The following is a 19,021-nucleotide window of genomic DNA, read 5'->3' as shown; positions in this document are numbered from 1 at the left end:
GCATGCAAATCTTGGGGAGAAACAGCATGAGGGGTACTGATGGTTTCTTCTTGTTGTCCTTCACAGTAAGAGTTTTGGTTCTGGGCTTGCAGGGGGTCTTTGGGGGTAAAGGGAACAAATATTTATTTTTCTAAAGCACAGAGTTGTCCAGTTTTAAAGCACAGAGTTTTAAAGTACCCATAATTCTGCCATTCCCTTAGCTCTTGTGCCCGTCTTCAGGGAGAACCATCTAAAAATCAGCTGCTGCCTACAACAGGGTCTCGAGAGTCACAACTTAGCAGTGTTAGCAGAGAATGCTAGTTAGAAAGGTCTCATGAGATAAGCATTCTGGATTTTCTGAAGTTGTAAAATAGTAAAATACAAATATCTATAAATGATTTTCCCACTTTTTAGGAACTGGTAAAAGGTATTCATTTCTCTATAGGGAGCAAAATGCTATTTGCATGGATTGTGCCCGCAGCAATTTGGTTGTTAGTGCACTTCACAGCAGGTAAGATTTTTTTTTTCCTACATAGCAATTATCACTTAAAAGAAGCACTCAGGCTAATTAGGGTTTTTTTTCAGCTTCTGTGTGGTATACTAGTAAACATCTTTCTCATTAGCGAGAGCAAAAATTGATGCTTGATTAGGTTTGTACTGTAATTTCCTTAAGAACTCCTTGATCTGCTGCTACTGCTGAGTGTCCTCCCACTCTCCATGGCAATGCACTTTGTCCTTGATGGTCCGGGCAGGCTGTGGGCAGCAGTGTCTGGTCTGGCAGGGCTCCGCGTGCTGGCTGCACGGCTGGGAGTGACCGCGGGCAGGGGTACGGCCTCGGCTCTCAGCAAAAGAGGCAAATACAGAATCTTATATGCTCAGGCACTGGCAGCTTGGACATATGTCTATGCATAATTGGTGCTGCAAGCGTGTTTCATTTGTGTATGTGGTATATAGCAAATAGTTGCTAATAAGTTATGGAGGGAGGTTACTTGGTTTAGTTCCAGGTAGAGCTGCCAGTTACATGAGAAAGCATCTCTACAGTTAGCTTCACAAAGACTTTCAGAACTCGAAAGTAAGGAGAAATGGTGCTTCAGCATTTTCCCTTGTTTTCTGCCGCTGCTCAGCTTGTTTGCCCCCAGTGCAAGTGTCCTGGAATCTGCCAGTGAGTGCGTGCTCTTGTACGCTGAGCACAGGATTGCCTGTCCCCATCTGCATCCTGTGCCACTTTGAAAAGACAATACCATGCAAGAGAAGGTCTCTACGAGTCAGAGAAAACGTTGCTTGTCTCTTCAGTAGAGACATGCCTGCCACCGCTTTACTGAAACGAAGATATTTCCTTTAACCACAATGAAAAAAGAGTTCTGATAGGTTTTGCCTGGGGTTGTGCTTTTTTGCTTGATGTCTGGTAACTAGCCCTTGGTTTTTGATCCCCAATTAATCAGACGGATGAAGACTGGGCACAGCAATATACCATGAGTTACCATGCAGAAGCAGGAATTCCTGCATTATAAATTTGGGGAGCCTCTCTTCTTCAAGCGCAGCATGTTGTACAAGTTAAGTGATGTATCCGTGTTAAAGGTTTGTTTTCCCATTCTGTTGCAGAAGGATGCAGTAAAGGGAACACGACTGCTAGCAAACTTGCCCATGGCGCTGCAGAAATATGTGACAAAGGGAATATGACTGCTAACACTGCTTCTCATGTCCAGCCTGGAACCAGTATCACTCTCTCATGCCAGCTGAAACCCCTGCGATACACTGAGCAGTGCAGGATAGCTATTTTCTTTAACAGCTCTGAACTAATTAGCAATTACAGCAGTTCAGTAAGCACCAAGTTTCTAGTCCATACATATGGCAAACACATGTTTACGTGCAAAATAGTTTGTGAATACAAGAAAAAACTCATTTGTGGAATCGATATAGAATCTGGAAGTAAGGAGAATTTAATTATTCCTTGTTCTTCAACATTTCCTGTGGTACCTCTGAGACGTGTTAGAAACTAGCAGTGGGTGGCCTTTTCCAGAAAAGGTGCCGTCTTTTAGTGGCTCTTTGTATTTAAAATATTCCTGGATGGGACTGTGCAACTCCGTTATTGATAAACGGAGAGATGCTAAATAAAACTGCCTTCTCAGAGGAAATATCATACACCCTCCTGTTCTACCCCTAACACCCACCAGTCTCTCCAGGACACAAGGGACTTGCAAGAAAAATTCTAAGGAAATTTTAGGTTTTCTTCTAGCCTGATGAGCTGCTGCTGCAGCAGTTGTCTGCTATAATAGTGCTACTTTTTTTAAAAAAAATAAGAATAATGGTTGATTGCTTCAAGCAAAGCTTGTGGTGCCCAGTCCGGAGAGCTGTTAAGCACTTGTATTCCTCTAGCACCCTGGTAAAGTCACTGGGGTTTCACTCAAGTGTCAGAGGTCTCAACAGGCTGCAGAGATGATAGACTCAGCTATTTTCACAAACAAAAATTATCAGCCTGAATATTTTGCACTTACTTGTCCATAGACTCTTTAAAAAAAAATCAACACAAACCTAGCATTTCTTAAAATGTCTCCTATCAACATCTTTAAGGAAGACTCTGATAAGTATATCTGTTTAAGATCCTCCAGATGAGCCAAGAAATGTGTCGTGTATCCAGTATGGGACAGATGGCCATCCCACCTGCACGTGGGATAAAGGAAGGCTCACATACATCAACACTACATATGTAATACAGTAAGTAACGCAGGGATGTAGGCTCTTTAATACCTATAATTGTATCTTAGAGGGTTTTTTTTATTTTTACACCATTTATTGAAGATTTACCCTTATCAAAGCACATGAAAAGGTGGTTTATGAATAAGTCAATCCAAGGCTGCTGTGATCACAGAAGCAAACTCCAGCAGTTAAAACCCCTTTTCTGTTCACATCTGTGCGTGCTGCACTGCAGCAGTTTGGCTCCTTCTGGGTTCAGCAGGTGAAGAGGGTATGCCAAGACATGGCTCCCTTTTGGAAATGGAAGGTTAGTAGGGAAAGTGGTCTGAAAATGGCTGCTCAAACCTGCTGCTTTCCTGTGGTGGATTTCCTCTATTTAGTGATTCTGTGGTTAGCAGTGCCCGCACCAGAAAACCTGCAATCGGAGCTGCTCACTGTCTTGGAATTTAGCTAAGGAGACGGAGAGGGACCTTGCTTGGAAATGTGTTATTTTTGCTTCCCATTTTAGACCCAACCTGTATTTTTGTTCTCTCTGGTTTGGCTGAACCTTCCCCGAAAAAGGTTGTGGAGACTTCTGCAGCAAACTGTGGGGAAGGAGCAAAGGTTCCCTAGAGCCCGTCAAGGCATGTTAGGAGACCTTTGGATTTCAGGAATCACGGTGCATAGGAGGAACCTTATTAAAAACCCCTATTCAAGCAAACATCTGGGTAGAATGAATTAGTTTTGCCCTTTATAAACTGCTGGATAGGCTGCACTACTCCCCATTTATTTCTGAGGTGCTGCATGTTGACCATCTCCTTGCCCCGTGAGGCTCACTCTTCACCTTCTTCTTCTTCCTCACCTGCTTCTGTTGGCCAGAACTTTGTTAGTAGCTTGTAGAAACCTGTCACTGCTCTTAAGCAGAAGGAGAATATACAGGTAATTTACAGAAGAGTAGGGAAGTGTGGATAATGAGTCCTGCAAGTGTGGTAACACAGAGATATAGCAGTGCTTGCTAGTAAGTTATTAAGTATATTACAAAATATAAAAGGTCAGCCTGAAGCAACATGATACAATTGTCTCTGATTGAGGTGGAAGAAAATACACAGAGAAGCTAAATGAGTTACCCAAGGCAATGGGTTGAACGACAGATTGAGAATTAAAAGTTGTGTTTGAAGTCACGCGGTCTGAGCATTAGAGTGCAGATAAATGACATTTTTAATCACTAACTTATGTAAAAAACAACAACAACAAAAAAAATCGAAATCCATCATCCCCCAAATTCTGTGTACCAACACCTATGCTCATTCATAGAGAAATATTAGGTAACTAATATTAGGTAACCGTTACACTATTAAAAGGAACCTACTCACATACTTGCAGCTCAGTAGAAATCCAGAAGTATTTCCTTTGTCTGCAATTAAAAACAAAAAGCAGTTTAACACCTTTACTACCAATTTAGCTAGAGGAGTATTTACTGTAACCACTGTATTTAAGCAGATAAAGTAGATCTTTCAAGAAGCAGATGACTCACCGGGCTTTCAGTGCAGTGGTCCTCCCTTGAAAGCTAACCTGCAGGGAAGCTGCTGAAAGAGCCGCAGCCCCAAGGGACCCAGAGCAGCACGACTGTACGGGGACGCGAGCCGTGCCCCAACGCACCCAGCGTTTAGCTTTCACGGCATAGAGGAGAGTGTTAACCAAGAGTTTTCCTTCTGTTCCAGGCTATCAAATGGGACGGATGTCTTCTGTGTTTCAGAAGAAAGTCTGAATAAGAAGTTTGGCTCGCTGACTCTGAGCAAGTTGAATTTTGACTCTACTTACAGCGTTGTGGTTGCTGCCTCCAATGAGCTAGGCAGTGCTTTTTCACAGCCACTCGTGTTCATGTTAATAGACATAGGTAAATGCATTACTTATCACCTTTCAGTCAGTCCCAGCCCTTTAGAAAGACATGAAAACATTTTGAGCACTTTCTTGTTTAAACCTCTCAGAAAAAGCATCCATCCAGCCTAAACAAGTAATTCTATTTTCCACGTAACCCCCCCCGTTCTGAGCTGTGCTGCACATCTAAGCGCTGTTTGCTTCTTTCTGTTTTTGCTGCTAGTGAAACCACATCCTCCCAACTTTTTAGTGGAATTTGAAAATTCTTCTGCGACCAACTGCACCTTTTTTTGGCATGAGGAAGCACAAGTGCAGCACTGCAGGCTGAGATACCGTCCACTTACCAGGCACAGCTGGAGCACGGTAATCCTCTTCTGAATAAAGAAGGTTATGATCCTTGGAGGTTGCTTTAATATCGTATTTCTTACTAGAATCACTTTGTCCAAATTTGCCTTTCTCTGCTCTTTAACACCATATTTAAGAAAAACTATTGCCTACTGGTCAAAAGTGATCATTGGTCTAAAATTGAATGAGGGTAAAACACTGATCCTGTAATAAAGCACGTGCATGAATATTTCCCCTTATGTCAAGTGTCCATACGATGCACAGAAGAATCAGAGGTTATGTTTGACCCACCACTTTACTGGAAAATGGTCATATTTGCTCATTGTAGCTCACAGCTACAGGCACGCAATTTCCAAATGTTTGTGCTTTCCCTAATGTTGATTGGAAGTCTTTGTTTTTATTTTAAGTAGTAAAGGAAATGTATTGCTTGAAGTTGAGTAAAACACATGAACAGAAAATTTGTTCTCTTCACATAATGAAATGAGGGATTTTTCTGATGAAGAACTGCAAGTCTGATGATTCATTGCATTGTTCTTTGAGTTATTAAAGTTGCTTCAGATCAGGGGTTTCCCCATTGTTTTTTAAAGATGTGTTTTGGCTGGCTGGGCTTCCTTTGGGCATTAGTAATTCAGCCTGTCACTGTCTTCAACCTTTATTTCTTCATGAGTTTAACATTATATGTCCTTCATCTTCATTAAAGGTTGAAAGCTTAAACAGGGAGAAATGCAGTCTTTATGGTCTGGAGCCTCATACAGCCTACGAGTTTCAGGTCAGCTGTAAAATTCACCCTGAGCGAGGACTGTGGAGCAACTGGCGTGCGTACCAAACCCAGACTCCAGAAGCAGGTAACACAAGACAGCATCTCCTGCACTAAGCCTGTGTCTAACCTTTGCATACAAGTGGAGACTTCAGCCGATGAAGTCAAAATGCTGCTGGGTTTTTGCTGGTTGGTTTGCAGAGCCTCTGTAGATCCAGACACAGAGCAACAGGGAAGTAACTTCTGTAACAGAATTGCTTTTTTAATGAACTAAAAATGAAGCTGTTTGAGTTTCTTGCAAAAGAGGAATTTCAAGAGTTCACTGAGAAAGTCTGAAGGATATTTTCATTTGACTTGGTAGTGTTAGGTTAACTGTTGAGCTCAATGATCTTAAGGGTCTTTTCCAACCTAAATGATTCTATGATATTGTTGAAGGTTGGAGGAATTTTCTCTGCATTGCCTGGAGCCATAGTGGCACATCTGGAAAAGGCAGAGACAGTTGTGCAGCTTAGCTGGGGAAAGAAAAGTATTCTGTATTGGTCCATACCTAAGCATTTTACTGAATTTCTGCAACAGCCCCATACTCAGGTCAGGATGACTGCTATGTCACCCTCTGGTGCTGATGAACCACAGTTCAGGTGACACACTCTGGGTCCTTGAGCTCACCCAACAATTTGCTGAGAAGTTGAGTGAATTGGCCAGGAAACTGCCTGGACTCTCTCAGTTCTGCTGATGCTGGCAGGTTTTAGTAGAACAGTTTAGTTTTGCCAATTCATCTTTTCCCAAGTAGAGTAGTTCTTTCATTTGGAGCCTCCCCAGGTGGCCTCCTCCACCATGCTGTGGAGTTGCTGGAGACCTGGGTAGCTTCAGCAGAGCAGAACCTGGCCAGGCATTTGGGAGAGAGAGATCCCACCAGGAATTAGGTGAGCAAAGAGTGTTTCTGCTCCAGAGGATGGCACAGCAGACTCCAGGGACACACACAGCACCAACCTGAGGGCAATCCTATTATTTTCTGCCAACTCTAATACTGGCTGCCTTGGGCTGGCTGCGGGCTCACATACCTGCCTGCCTGACTTCACCCTGAGCTGCACGAACTCACATACTGCAATACTTTCAGTTCTTACGAGAGAAGAAATGTTCTCAGAAGTTTGTGTTTCAACAAAGATGTGTCAGCTGCCTTGGCATCCCCTCCTTTCATCTCCTGCTTGGCTTTCATTGCTCATTTTTGTGAATTACTATAAGCTCTTCAGGCTAGTGCCATTATTACTCATGCTACTTACCACTACTGACAGCATCAGTTTCTGTAAGAAGCATTGATTGATGCAGAAGGTGTGAACTTTTCCTTCCCTCCCCCACCTTCCTCTCAACAGTTTTCTCAACCTTCTTGATGCATCCTGGCTTGCTACGGCATTTGCGGTCATCACCCCTCTACCCAGCCGATGCCATAAACTGAGAATCTTTTCAGCTAATCAAGGAGCATTTTCTGTCCTCAGACTAGGTAACAGCAAGGGGAGGTTGCAGGCGAGAAGCTCTGGGTACATCATGGTTGCTCTTCTTTGAAGGAGCTGACATTCTACACATGACTTTGGCCTTTTACAAATTCAGGAGTATGCCTTTTCAATGAGCTACGTTTTTTCCTGTTTCTCTGACCTGCCACAAAACTTGCTTTATGCAAGCACTGTTCACAAGTGAGCTTTTATTTTTCTCTAGATAATTTGTGTGGTTCACAGGCAAAATGAACTTTAAAATCCAAGCTGGAGTCCAACAGATGCAATCCCATATTTTATTTTTTCCTGCTCTGAGCTTGCCCCTTCCTCCCTCGCTCACGGCGAGTGTGCTCTGGTTTTATTTCTTCTGTTGGTCGTGCTTCTTGTTTCTGTTCCAGTCACTATGTGCAGTTAATGCAGGACAAATAGCTCTTAACATTGCTGGCATTGGGTATTTTTTCTGTCTTTGAATTTAGCAAATAGCAGGCAGCCCCATTCTAGCTGGGACTGTCCAACAGCTGCCTGCTTGCTTAGGCTATTAGTCGCAATTATTATTTGAATTTGATGAGGTGAGGTTTATTTTGGTGAGGGACCTTGAGGAACCAAACTTCGTTATCTTTGGTCACATTGCCTTTCTTTATGTGTCTTTATCTGTTTCTGAACCGTTGGAGCACATTTTCCACCAGTTTCTGCAGCCAGAAGTTTGCTTTAGTGTTATTTTGGAAGGTTTATTCAAAACATCAAGGGTTTCCAGTCACTCTGCGACTATAAGGAGAATCGCAGAAAGAACAGGGGTTTTAAGCTACCTCTGACAAGGTCCTACCCAGCTAGCTATTAAAGACATTCATTGCCTAGAGCCAGACAGTGAAATCCTGCAGATCCTACAAACCGTATCACCTGAAGCTGTCTGTTGTTTTAGGGTTGATGTATCTAACCCCAAGGACCTTAACTAGCTTCAACTTCTATGCAAAGACGAGAGCTAATACTGTCACTTTGATGCATAGGCTTCCTCAAGAGCCATCCTGATTACCGAGTGCAGGAGTGTGCAGCAGAGCAAAACCCTCTCTTGGGTTTATGGCTTGTTCTCTTCATGCGTACCATCATGTGGGCAGTCATCAACGGAGCTGAATTCTGGCTGCAACAGCAAATACAGGCTATTACATATTGCATCATTTCATTGATGTTTTAAATCTTAAATTTTAATTGTCTCAGGATTTTTACCTCCTTCGCCTACCCAATGCCTTGTTTGTTTGCTTCAAAATACAGCCAGTAATGCTGCTCACTTTTTCCTTCCACACCAGTGCCGACCGGGCTCCTGGACATCTGGTACCGACAGCAGGACGTGGACTCCCAACAGCAGAACGTCTCTCTTTTTTGGAAGGTAAGTTAAGTGAAACCTAAGCAGATGAGGGGGAACTCTGGTTTACGTGTTCACAGGAAAGGACTGAACCCAAGGAAAGCACAGGGTTTTACCAGTGCCCAGTGACAGGGACATGGACCAGCTCTGCTACCCAAGGCTTGCCTCCCCAGGGAGATTCAGCAATTCTTTTCTACCTACAATTTCCCTTTTACAGTTCCCCAGACTTCCAGTCACGCTGGAAGTATAACACGTTCCCAGCACATCACATCAGTGAAGAGAAGCGGAGGTATCACAGCTCAGTTACCACCTTTCAAAGATACACATTCCCTCCCCCTTTCCACGAGGCGACCTGCATCCCTGATGATATATCTAAAAAGACAGATAACAACCTTACAGACTTCCTAATTTGTTTTCTAATTAATATCTCCCTCTCCTTGTTCCCCGCCTTGTTGTTGTTTGCCATGGTTGCCATACGCGGCCAGGACAGGAGTTCTGGGAGGCCAGGAGGACACCATGCCCCGTGTTCTCCATATGCACACACCTCGTGTGTCTGCTTTTGGATATGAGCTTCCTTCAGCGGTGTTTCTGCTCTGTTTTGCTTATATGAAGAACAGAACAATGAAGAATGGGGGAGACAGAAGAGGCAATTTATTGTAATTGCCCTTTAAGGTGACCAAACTCTAAAAAATTTAAGAGCTGGATGTAGTTTGGGCAACTGAAAGGGTCCTGTCCATGTCACTGCTGTGTGGATGGATGGTCAGTCGAGGCTCTTGTCGCACAGTGGCAGCAGGAAGAAACTGGTTTTCTCTACAGGTGAGAGAAGCAGGTGATGGGCAAACCACATGCAAAAGGGTTTGCTAATAATAAAGCTGCAGATCTGAAATTGGACAAACTCAGAGTTGAAAACGGTTGTTTGGGTCTGCTGAGCCATGCCTCCTGTGAGCTGGGGACTGACACCCCGCAAGGGAAATTTCAAAAATAATTCAGATTAAAACCCAGCTGTAGGGTAAAAATTCCACATTACCATACATTACCACCCAGCTCAGGGGAAAAGGCTTACACCAGATCTGCTATACCAACATTCCCAGTGAAACCAAGCCCCGTTACCCGTGCTGGGTGCCGAGTTTCTCCAGCATGACCTGCCCAATGCTTAAAGCCAGGTCCAAGAGGAATTTTTGGATTGTGGGGTGTTTTGCTGTGGTGGTTTTATTTCAAAGCCAGTACTTTTTTTTAAAGCATAGATTATCTTTGACTTCCAGTTTGCAATCTCTAGATAACCTTCCTATTACTGTTACATCTTCTCCCCACGCCAAGAAGCACTACACTATAAGTGAAAGCAGAAATTCTCATGTGATTATATGACTCCCAGCCGTTGTGGCTTTAAGACATTTAACTTTAAGACCTTTATCTTGCAATAGTGAGCTGGCGACACTTTCTGTATCGAAGCAGCTTCCTGCAGCATCATTCATAAAACGGGTGCAATACATTACTTTTCTCATTTTCACGACAGCTACAAAGCAAAAGATTCAGGCTCAGTACAACAAACTACCATTATAAGTTTTCATATTTTCACACTAATACCAAAGAAAGTATCACCAATTTAATTTCAGCAGGCTTTCAGAGTGGTTTCAGCACTGCATTTGTCCCGAGCCACTGCCAAAGCGATTGTAAAACTGCAAACATTTTCCTATTTTTAAAGGTGTTTTTTCCCCTCTTCCTTTTTTTGTTGTGTTATGACAAAAAAAAACCCAGCCAAACAAAATGAACTCACTGTATAGGAACTGCAGGAAACCGTGAAACTGATAGTACAACTGCAGACACCCGGGGTGGAAAAACCAGTGAGAGGTGTTACACAGGACAGCACAGACTGACTTTTCAGAGAGGTGTATTCTAACTGGTTGAATTTAAATAATTCTTTATCATGGCTTTAAGTAAAAACCTGGATTTTCCCAACAGCAAAAATTGCCCATTTTTACAAATCCAGCTGTGCAGGTAATACTTTTTTTTCCCCTTGTGAAAAGCATGGCTTGAATTCAGACTCAAGGAAGGAGGAGAGTGTGTGATTCACTGTCCCCAGCTATACTGCTGCTTGGAAAATTGGCAGCAAAAGAGCTTCGCTAAACTGGAATTAAACAGAAAAAAATAAATAAGAAATAAAAAGAAAGATATGCAACCTTAAGAGAGACTCTCAGGTAAATGCATGCTCTTGGCCCTACCATTAGTTAACTCATTTCGTGTAGCTAGATGCCACAGATTCCCAAGAGCAGAGCAGTGATGGAGCTGGGATAAGGCTTGGGAATGGACAGCATGGGTCACAGGGCTGGGCAGCAGCAAAATCAAAGGGAAAAATCAGAATAGGCTGTCGTACAGGTTTCACACAAATGTGCAAAATCACGGTGGAAAAGGGACATTCTGCAGCAAAGACACTAGCTTTCTTTGGAAAAAACCCATATTTTTAGCAATAAAAGTGCCTGTTCACTTATGAACCTGTATTCCTAGGTTGATACTGATGGGGAAGCTATGCTACCTTTAAAATGCATTAGCTGTGCTTCAGGCCAACAGATCTTGATTTAAAAAAGGCAAAAAAAAAAAAAAAAAAGTATTACAGAAGAAAGCAGTCTCAACAAGCAAGCGAGCAATCTCTGTAGCGGTGCTTGTTTCGTGCAGCTTTTAGAAGAGAAGAAAGTGAAAACTGATAATTGGTTACCAAAGAACATTACCTGGTATGTGCTATAAGCCAGCAAGTAACACTGTCGCTGTAAATAACCTCTTCACTATTAGAACAGAAAAGGAAGAGAAAAAAATAACTTTGAGTGAAAGTTCCTCACTTAAATGGGGCAGCTTGAGCATCGGGGTTAGGGAGATGCCCTGAAGCCATCCCCTGCTGCCAGGCAGGAGGGCTGATATCAAGGCTCCTCACCTGCACCCAGCGTGGGGAAGGGGCCGGTGCTGCTGCTGCACCGGGCATCCCAGCGTGAGTGGACAAACTTCAGTCCCGCGTGAGCCTGTGGGCTCACTAAAGCCTCCTTCAGGAGGGTTTGTAGGTGTGACACAAAGACCCCTCGTCTTGTAGGTTTGTTTAAAAGCAGGTGAAATATTTGGCTCACGAATGGCCAACAACACCTTCCTCCGTGAGCAGGTCTGAAACCTTCCCGGGCAGCCTGCTGGGGCACCCCGGCTTGGTACAGTCAGCTTTCTGCAGTCTTTGCTCAGCGGAAGAAGAGAGCAACAAATGCACTTTCCTCGCAGGCTTTGAGCAAGTCAGAAGCGAGAGGAAGAATCCTGCGGTACACAGTGACCTTTGAAGCCCTGGGCCAGCGGAGAGCCCCGGCAGGAGAAGCACACGTTACCACCCAAACCAGCTACGCCAGAGTCATGCCGAGGGTGGACTACAAGATAACAGTCACTGCCGAGAACTCAAGGGGCAGGTCCCCCCCTGCATCCATCGTGACCAACCTGAGCATCCAGGGTAAGGGCTTCTGCTTGGTCTGGACCACTGGGAGTAATACCAGTGCTCTGCTTTGTGCTACACACCATGGAATCGTTCAGGTCCTACCACCTGCTACTCATCAAGGTCCATCTCAGTGAATCTTCAGGGATCTGCAGATACAGTTTTCAGTGTGGTCAGGGGTGCAGTTTCATGACATGTTAAGTTGCCCTGCATTAGTACTGCTGTAATTTCACCTTAACCCCTTCTGCCCACACAGGCGTAAGCCACGCCGTCAGCCATCCAGGAACCTGACACAGCAGAAAATTAACCATGCCAAAAAAAAAAAAAAAAAAAGTTTTTTTTTTTCATGAGAGAGGTGGCAGGACTGAAGGGAGGGTGATGGTGAGGGGAAATGCACAAGCTTTATCTCCTGTGAAATTGCACTCTGTTGTACCTACACAGCAAAATTAACAAGCGTTCCTTGAACTCACCCAGCCCCGAATTTCCTGTGCTGGTACCAGGCACGATGGAGCCTTGTGGTCTGAGGTAGTTTGTTCAAAGAGGCAGTTCTCTGTTTGCTCTTGTCCTGCTGTAACGTCAGTAAAACAGTGACAGAGCCACTGCCAAGTATTTCACCTTTTCCCAGTGCTGCACGGAACATCAACAGGATGCTCTCCTCCTTCGGAGGCAGATGCACAGCTCCTCAGCTTGCAGACTGAATTGGTTACGTGAGCCCCTTCGTTAGGTAGAGATAGGATTGGTGCAGAAATATCACTGGTATGTGGTTATTTGGAGGCAGTAGGACAAGAACTGCTTTGTGGGCTCAGTTCAATTGTGTTTGTTAGAAAAACAGTTCAGAAAAGGTGCTGGTGTTTTTTATACTAGCGATGAAAATTTGGTGACTTTCCTAACATTTTCTCCTGTAAGAAAAAGTAACCTGGCCCTAGCTGTGAAAGCAAGAGCTTTGGTCTTGTGGAGATGGTGCGTGTTTGTGGCTTTATCACAGGAGGAGGGTGTTGGTATGACAGTGTCCTCTCGGGGCTTGGGGATGGTATAAACAAGCAAAGCTGTGTATGTTCAAACTGCTGCACCATGAGGCAGGATAAGAATGTGGCTCTATTCCTATCAGCACAGAGATCGCCCTCATAAAAATACCTTTTCTTTCAATGGCAGTTTATTTTTATACATTGCATGGTGCCAAACTGGATGAGACATGGTAAAAACTGTATGTCAAACCTACTAAGTCCACCTGAGGTTAAGGCAAGTTTGTGCTGACGGTGTCTTTTTTGTTTGGTTGTTCTTTCTCCCCTGTAAGACCTACCTCCTCCTCAGAAAGTCTCTGCCGTAGCTATGGGAAATAGCAGCATCCTCGTCAGCTGGAAACCCCCTGTCAGATCAACCACGTCCATCAGCGGGTACGTGGTGGAGTGGGCAGACGCACAGAGGAACACGCACCTGGAGCCCCATCCAGCCTGGGTAAAGCTTCCAGCCTCCAACCTGTCCACAGTGTTAGCAGGTACCTACCACCTCAAAGTAGGATGTTACTGAGGCACCATTTTATTTTGAAAGCTTTTTAAGGAACAAATCAGACTCTAGTTTTTACTAATTCAGCATAAGAAATTATGGCATTTAAAGCTTTTTGTATGGGATAAAAAAAAAAAAATCCATGGCTTCTCTGGGCTCAGTTCCGCAGTCACTCTCAGCTGAGATTTATATCTGATAAGTAAAATGTCTCTTAAAAAAAAACAGTCCCTCCAAAATGAAACAAGCTAGCTAGAGGTACAAGAGATCAAAGGGTTAAGAAAAGACTATTTCCTTTCTGCTAATTGTTGGTTACTAATCCTAACCAGTACTACGTGTCAGCGTTCTGCACATTGGATAGCTATGAAGTTACGATGGGGGTGACAGCGAGCGTCACCCTCGTTAATTTTTCCTGTCTTCTGTCCGGGTGCTGTGCCTCCGAGGTGTTTACATCCCTAATCTTGAATGAGCTGGAAAAAGCAGCATATTCATGCCATCGCTTTGTGCTCGGCTTTGGAAAGGAGAGAAACGAGTTCCTGTCGACCTCCCATAACCCGCGGGAACAGCCCAGGGAAGCATGCTCACATGAAGTCATGGGGAAGAAATAGGGTGTGAGATTCTCGTGCCTCCTAAGTGACCTTACGCATAGCCAAACCCTGCACCTCATATCTTACAGCAACAAGCTGGGTAATAGCTGTTCACCCCCTCGCTTTACCTGGAGCACAACACGTGGTTGCGGGTTTCCTTCGGAGGGTACAGGTCTGCCGGCAGCTCTTGCTTCATGAGGAGACGAGCGCTAACATCACTTGCTTTACACACAGTGAGGTTCTGCCAAACTGAACAGGAGATCAGAGAGAAGCATTTCTTTCCTTCTTTATGAAAGACGTGTTAATAAATCAGAGGATTCATCTCAGATTTAAGCAGCTAACGTAAATACTTTAGCCATGACTGTAAATACTTTAACTAGTAACTCTACGCTTTTAATGTCTTTATTTAGAGCACATAAAAGATAACGTGTGCTATCAGATCAGCGTATTTGCACTCTATCGGGACAGAGCAGGACAAGTGGCATCAGTTAGGGGACACTCAAGAGCAAAAGGTAAGTCACAGTAATACTCTTCCAGGTATTTTTAAGCTAGCTTAAGTTCAGCTTTAAAAGGCAGTCTTATGTTTTGCAGCACCATCAGCTGGGCCCCAGATTTATGCAACACCACGGGCAAACAGCATCTTGGTTTCATGGGAAGAAATCCCTGCCCACCAGCAAATGGGCTGCATCATACAGTACCATATATACCTGCAGAAAAAGGACAGGGAGGAAGGCCCAGACGTCTACAGTAGGTATCTGGTGAAGACCAACGTGATGTGCATGTGCTGCGGGTGGAGAACAGAGGGGAGGGAGAGAGAGGTGCCTTCAGAAAGCTCTCTGTAGTCAGGGAGCCAGAGGCAGCTGGTCTGCCATGAGGGTTAGCAGCCAGATTGAGAGGCAGCTCCCTCTGCTACAGCTGCCCATCAACAGGACTACGTGTTCAGGGCTTCCAGCTTTGAGTCAGATCACGTTAAGTTACTTTGAATGTGGAACTATCAGATTTCTCTCTGCTTTTTTTCTTTTTTTTTTTTTTTTCCTTTACTTATTTTCTGGAGTCATAGCCACTGCAGGCCCTTGTAATTATTGGCAGGGTAAAATAACAGACTTTCCAAAAGCCCTGCCCAACAAATGCATACTCGGCATGACACACTGAGACACGCTCGGCAGGCAGCACCCACTGCATTCCCACACCCACACGCTTTTCCCACCCAAGCCCTCTCTCACTCTGTCTGCCTAACTCCCAGGCTTCCACCCAAGAAATGTTGTTTTTTTTAAACTTTATGCGGAAGTTGCATGACTGTTTTTAATGGATCATTATGAAACATTAACTTATCAAGCAACAGTAGTCAGAAGACAGGCTATGCAGTCCTGGGTGTCCCATCTATACAATGGCACAGGTCCCCCCTATAGCGTTGGGTCTTGTATAGCCCTTCCAGTGATTCGGTAACATAGAAAAGGAAATTAATTAAAGTAACAAATACCTCTCCATGCTCCAAGCACTGGAAACCCAGTTCATTGAAGTTAAATGCAGCAAAGGCGTGCTAGGCGCTTCATTTGCTTCTCCCCCTTTTCCTTCCAGCCATTTCCAATGCGACTGCCCAGCGCTCGTTGTACATCACCGACCTGCAGCCCGGTGGGCACTATGCCCTGTGGATGACAGCATTGACGGCTGCTGGAGAGGGGCCCTGGGGCAACAGCGAGCTCGTCTGCTTGGAAAGTATGAGTCTTTGCCGGGGTGGGAGGCCAGGAGAGGTCCTAGCCCCTGGCCCCCTGTTTTCCACAGAGTGGAAATGCTTTCCACTACTCTTCAATTACTGAAGATCTCTAGTTTCCAGTAGTTTTAAAATGTAGCATCTCTTCGTCTTCAAGCTCCCAGTTTTGTGCCAAGACATTAGCTGTATCATGTAATAGTAGTTGAAGGTCAGCAGGATGGTCTATTGTGAAGGGGGAAAGAAGGGTTTGGTCCCTTCGAGTTGCTGGCCCAGACATCTGTGCACTTCAAGCTCTGGCACAGGTATCCATGCAGAAAGTCCTGCTGACCTCCACATCTCCCATGGGTCGGTGGCTCTCTGAGGACCTGCGGTCACTAAAGCAGCCATGACCTCAGAGCCTTCTTGAAGAGCACAGCATCATGTGTGTGCTCCCTGTTCCTGTGCCTCCCAGGGGATGCAAAAGCAAGACCTTCTCCCAAAGGCTTCTGACCACAGCTAACGGCAGTCATCAGGGCTTCTGTCCTGCAGGATGGATTGCTTTGATCAAATTTGTTGTAAGCCCAGGTCACTAAATGATCACTAAACCCCAAGAAAAGAGTTGATAAAATTTGTGTTGAAGTGTTGCCAGAGAGTTTGTTTTGCTGCATTTCCTCCCTAGCAACATGCCACGACAACAACTTTAAGCTCCCGAGTCGTGTATGTTAGGAAATTTATCTCTGCAGCGTAGGAGCAGGGCTTCTCTGGAGGCAGGTTTCTCCCACGGACTGTGGGAGAAATCCAGGGAGGTGAGCAGGAGAGGAAATCAAAGCAATCCAAACAAGTTAAAAGTTTCCTGGTATAAAATCTGGATTTGTGAAAATTACATTTTAAGCAGGTAGGGCAACTACACTAAAGCCAAGGCGTTCACTGAGAAACAGTTCAGTCACTGACAGTTCATTAAAGACACGCTGAATTTTGTAAGATCTTTCCTACTTAACACCTCTCTGCTGCATGCATCACCTCAAGTTTATGTCCTCTCTCAATGTTTGGTTCAGTGCTGGAGGAGAGATCAGCAATTGCATGCTTTGGGTTGTGGACTGCGTATCTCAAGAGATGCTGGTAGACATCTTTATCTTACAAAGTACTGTCGTCCCCAGCAGTCCATCCAGATTCCTGACTTTGAACCAAAAAATATTGGTATGTTTTATGAGTGCAAACACTAGTCAGGCCACGACTATTGTCCAACTTGAACTAGCATATTTAAATTTTTTATTTTTTTAATAAAGGTGAATGATGGGTCTTCTGTATTTCAGGTGCTGGGGACTGGATGACTATTGTACTTACCTGCAGCTTCTTTATCTTGTCAGCCTGCATTTGTTCTGTGCCTCCAGCAAGAAAAGTGTGAGTGGATCCATCTGTTACGTTCCAATAGAACGGAGAGTTGTTATTAGAAGTGAGAGTCATGTCCTTTCAGGACACCTTGGGCAAGTGAGGATTGTTCTGAATAAAGGCTTCGGAGTACATAAATGATATTAAGAACACCCATTGAGCTTAAAATATAGCCTTATTTCATATATATTGTGAATTTTTAACCTAGAGCTTAAGGTCTGCTTCCACTGAAACAAAACTGAAGGGTTACAATCCTTGGCAATTAACCTGGGAGCAAAATGAAACCCTGAGATTAAAAACTGTTTTACTTTAGAGCAACACGCATGTATCCCCAGCCAAATTTTCCCGGAGTGGGGCTCACGGCCGTATCCAGCAAGCTCTGCCCGCAGGGCTGCTGTTAGTCATGGCAGGAGGATGCTGGGCAGCACTCACCTCTGCTCAGGAGCTGCACTGCCCCGTCAGCCAACCCGCTCCCCACCCAGCCGGGGTCCCTGCAGGTCCCTGCTAAGGCAGAGTCACGATTACACCGAGCTCTTTGGCGATCGCGCGCACAAACAGCACATCAGTGCTGCAGGTATCGGCATTCATGCTTTTAATTGCACTTATTCAATCTGCAGATTACACTCGCTCCTCTCTGCACTTATGCCGCAGTGGCAGAGCAAAGCCATTCCAGACCCAGCTAACGCGACATGGGCTAAGAACTACATGTCTGTGAAGGTAAATTGTACTTTTTTTTTTTTCTTCCAATCCCCTCACCTTCAGAAGAAAAAGCAATTGGAGCCATGCAAGTCAGTAATCTCTTAATGCAACAAATCCAGCAATCTCTGATAGTGGATAATCTCTGTTCTCATATCACATTAGACTGTAGGATGGATCGGGCAAGTGAAACGCAAGAACAACGCAGAGATCTTCCATTTTTAGCAGTATTAGCTGCTGGGGGGGGAATGCTTGCATTGTGGGGGTGGGAGGTCGCAGGCTATCGATCACATAATTAATTATCGCTGCGTGGCACGTGCCCCTCCACAGGCCGAGCTGAGCTTGCCCTCCAGCCTGTTCCTGCATGGCGCCGGCAGCTTTGAAGAGCCCGAAACAACAGAAGTCGAGGAAGCCTTCGCGAAGGCCGACCCCCTGGCCCTCCAGGACAAGCTCCTCCTCAGCACTGTTGGCAGCAGGGGAAGCGGCTGGCCGCTGGAGAGCGGCTCGGGGCACGAGGAGCCGGAGTACAAGCCTCTGCCCAGCACGGCAGAGGGAGAGGGTTACGAGCAGCAGCTTCCCGACCTCTACAAGAGGATAGTGGTGGAGGTGACGGAGCACACGCAGACCGTTTCCGAGTACATCGCCAACCCCGTCACCGACAAGGCCACCGCGTACCTACCCCTGGTTACAGGCACTACTGAAGGCCACCCTGAACTCGAGTGCAATCCACTCTCCATCTTCCCAACAACTTTTTTGACACCCGTACTTTCCTGTGAAGGGAATCTTACTTTGGATACAGTGAAAATAAACTGCAGCTCTTTCACGAGGTAGGCAGTCAGGGTGATGTAAAGCCTGGCCTGATTTTTTTGCACTTTACTGAAGTATTTCAGTGTGTTTCAGTACAGCCAGTCCAGTAACTTGCATGTGGCACCTTTAAGTAATAAAAAAAAACAACTCACCAACCTTCCCAGCACTGCAAGTCACACCTTAACTGTACAATACAGCAGCTCCTCATCCACCCACCACGCTCGGGTAGCATTAAAGACAGAAGATCAGGAACGCCAGGGCTGCACGGCCCAGCTTTTGGAGAGGTTAATTACTCAGATGCCTTCATGCTGCCCGGGTTGTCCCAGGCCCCTGTCCCACTGCCTGATCACGAGTGGCTCAGCCTGGCTTGGTCCGCCCCAGGAGTCAGAGATGTGCTAACCATCATTTCCACCGCTGCTCAC

At 45.1% G+C, this 19,021-nt stretch overlaps 1 protein-coding gene across 1 annotated transcript; it reads left to right on the top strand.

The window, feature by feature from the left end:
- Positions 1 to 432: 432 nt before the first annotated feature.
- IL12RB2 (interleukin 12 receptor subunit beta 2) lies at positions 433 to 18,623 on the top strand (the record flags this gene model as incomplete). The annotated part of the gene is made up of 15 exons (XM_082314626.1): positions 433 to 490; positions 1,582 to 1,908; positions 2,580 to 2,694; positions 4,374 to 4,549; positions 4,754 to 4,893; positions 5,576 to 5,720; positions 8,421 to 8,500; positions 11,729 to 11,948; positions 13,225 to 13,425; positions 14,428 to 14,529; positions 14,609 to 14,764; positions 15,596 to 15,733; positions 17,021 to 17,108; positions 17,714 to 17,813; positions 18,123 to 18,623. 15 exons carry the CDS (start codon positions 433 to 435, stop codon positions 18,621 to 18,623), a joined length of 2,547 nt encoding a protein of 848 aa, XP_082170752.1.
- Between the last annotated feature and the right edge of the window lie 398 nt (positions 18,624 to 19,021).

The sequence above is a fragment of the Platalea leucorodia genome (genome assembly GCF_965183815.1).
Source record: "Platalea leucorodia genome assembly, chromosome: 5".
Taxonomy (NCBI): Eukaryota; Metazoa; Chordata; class Aves; order Pelecaniformes; family Threskiornithidae; genus Platalea; species Platalea leucorodia.
Note: the sequence above shows the minus strand (reverse complement) of the source record. Positions and strands in the feature narration are given on the sequence as shown.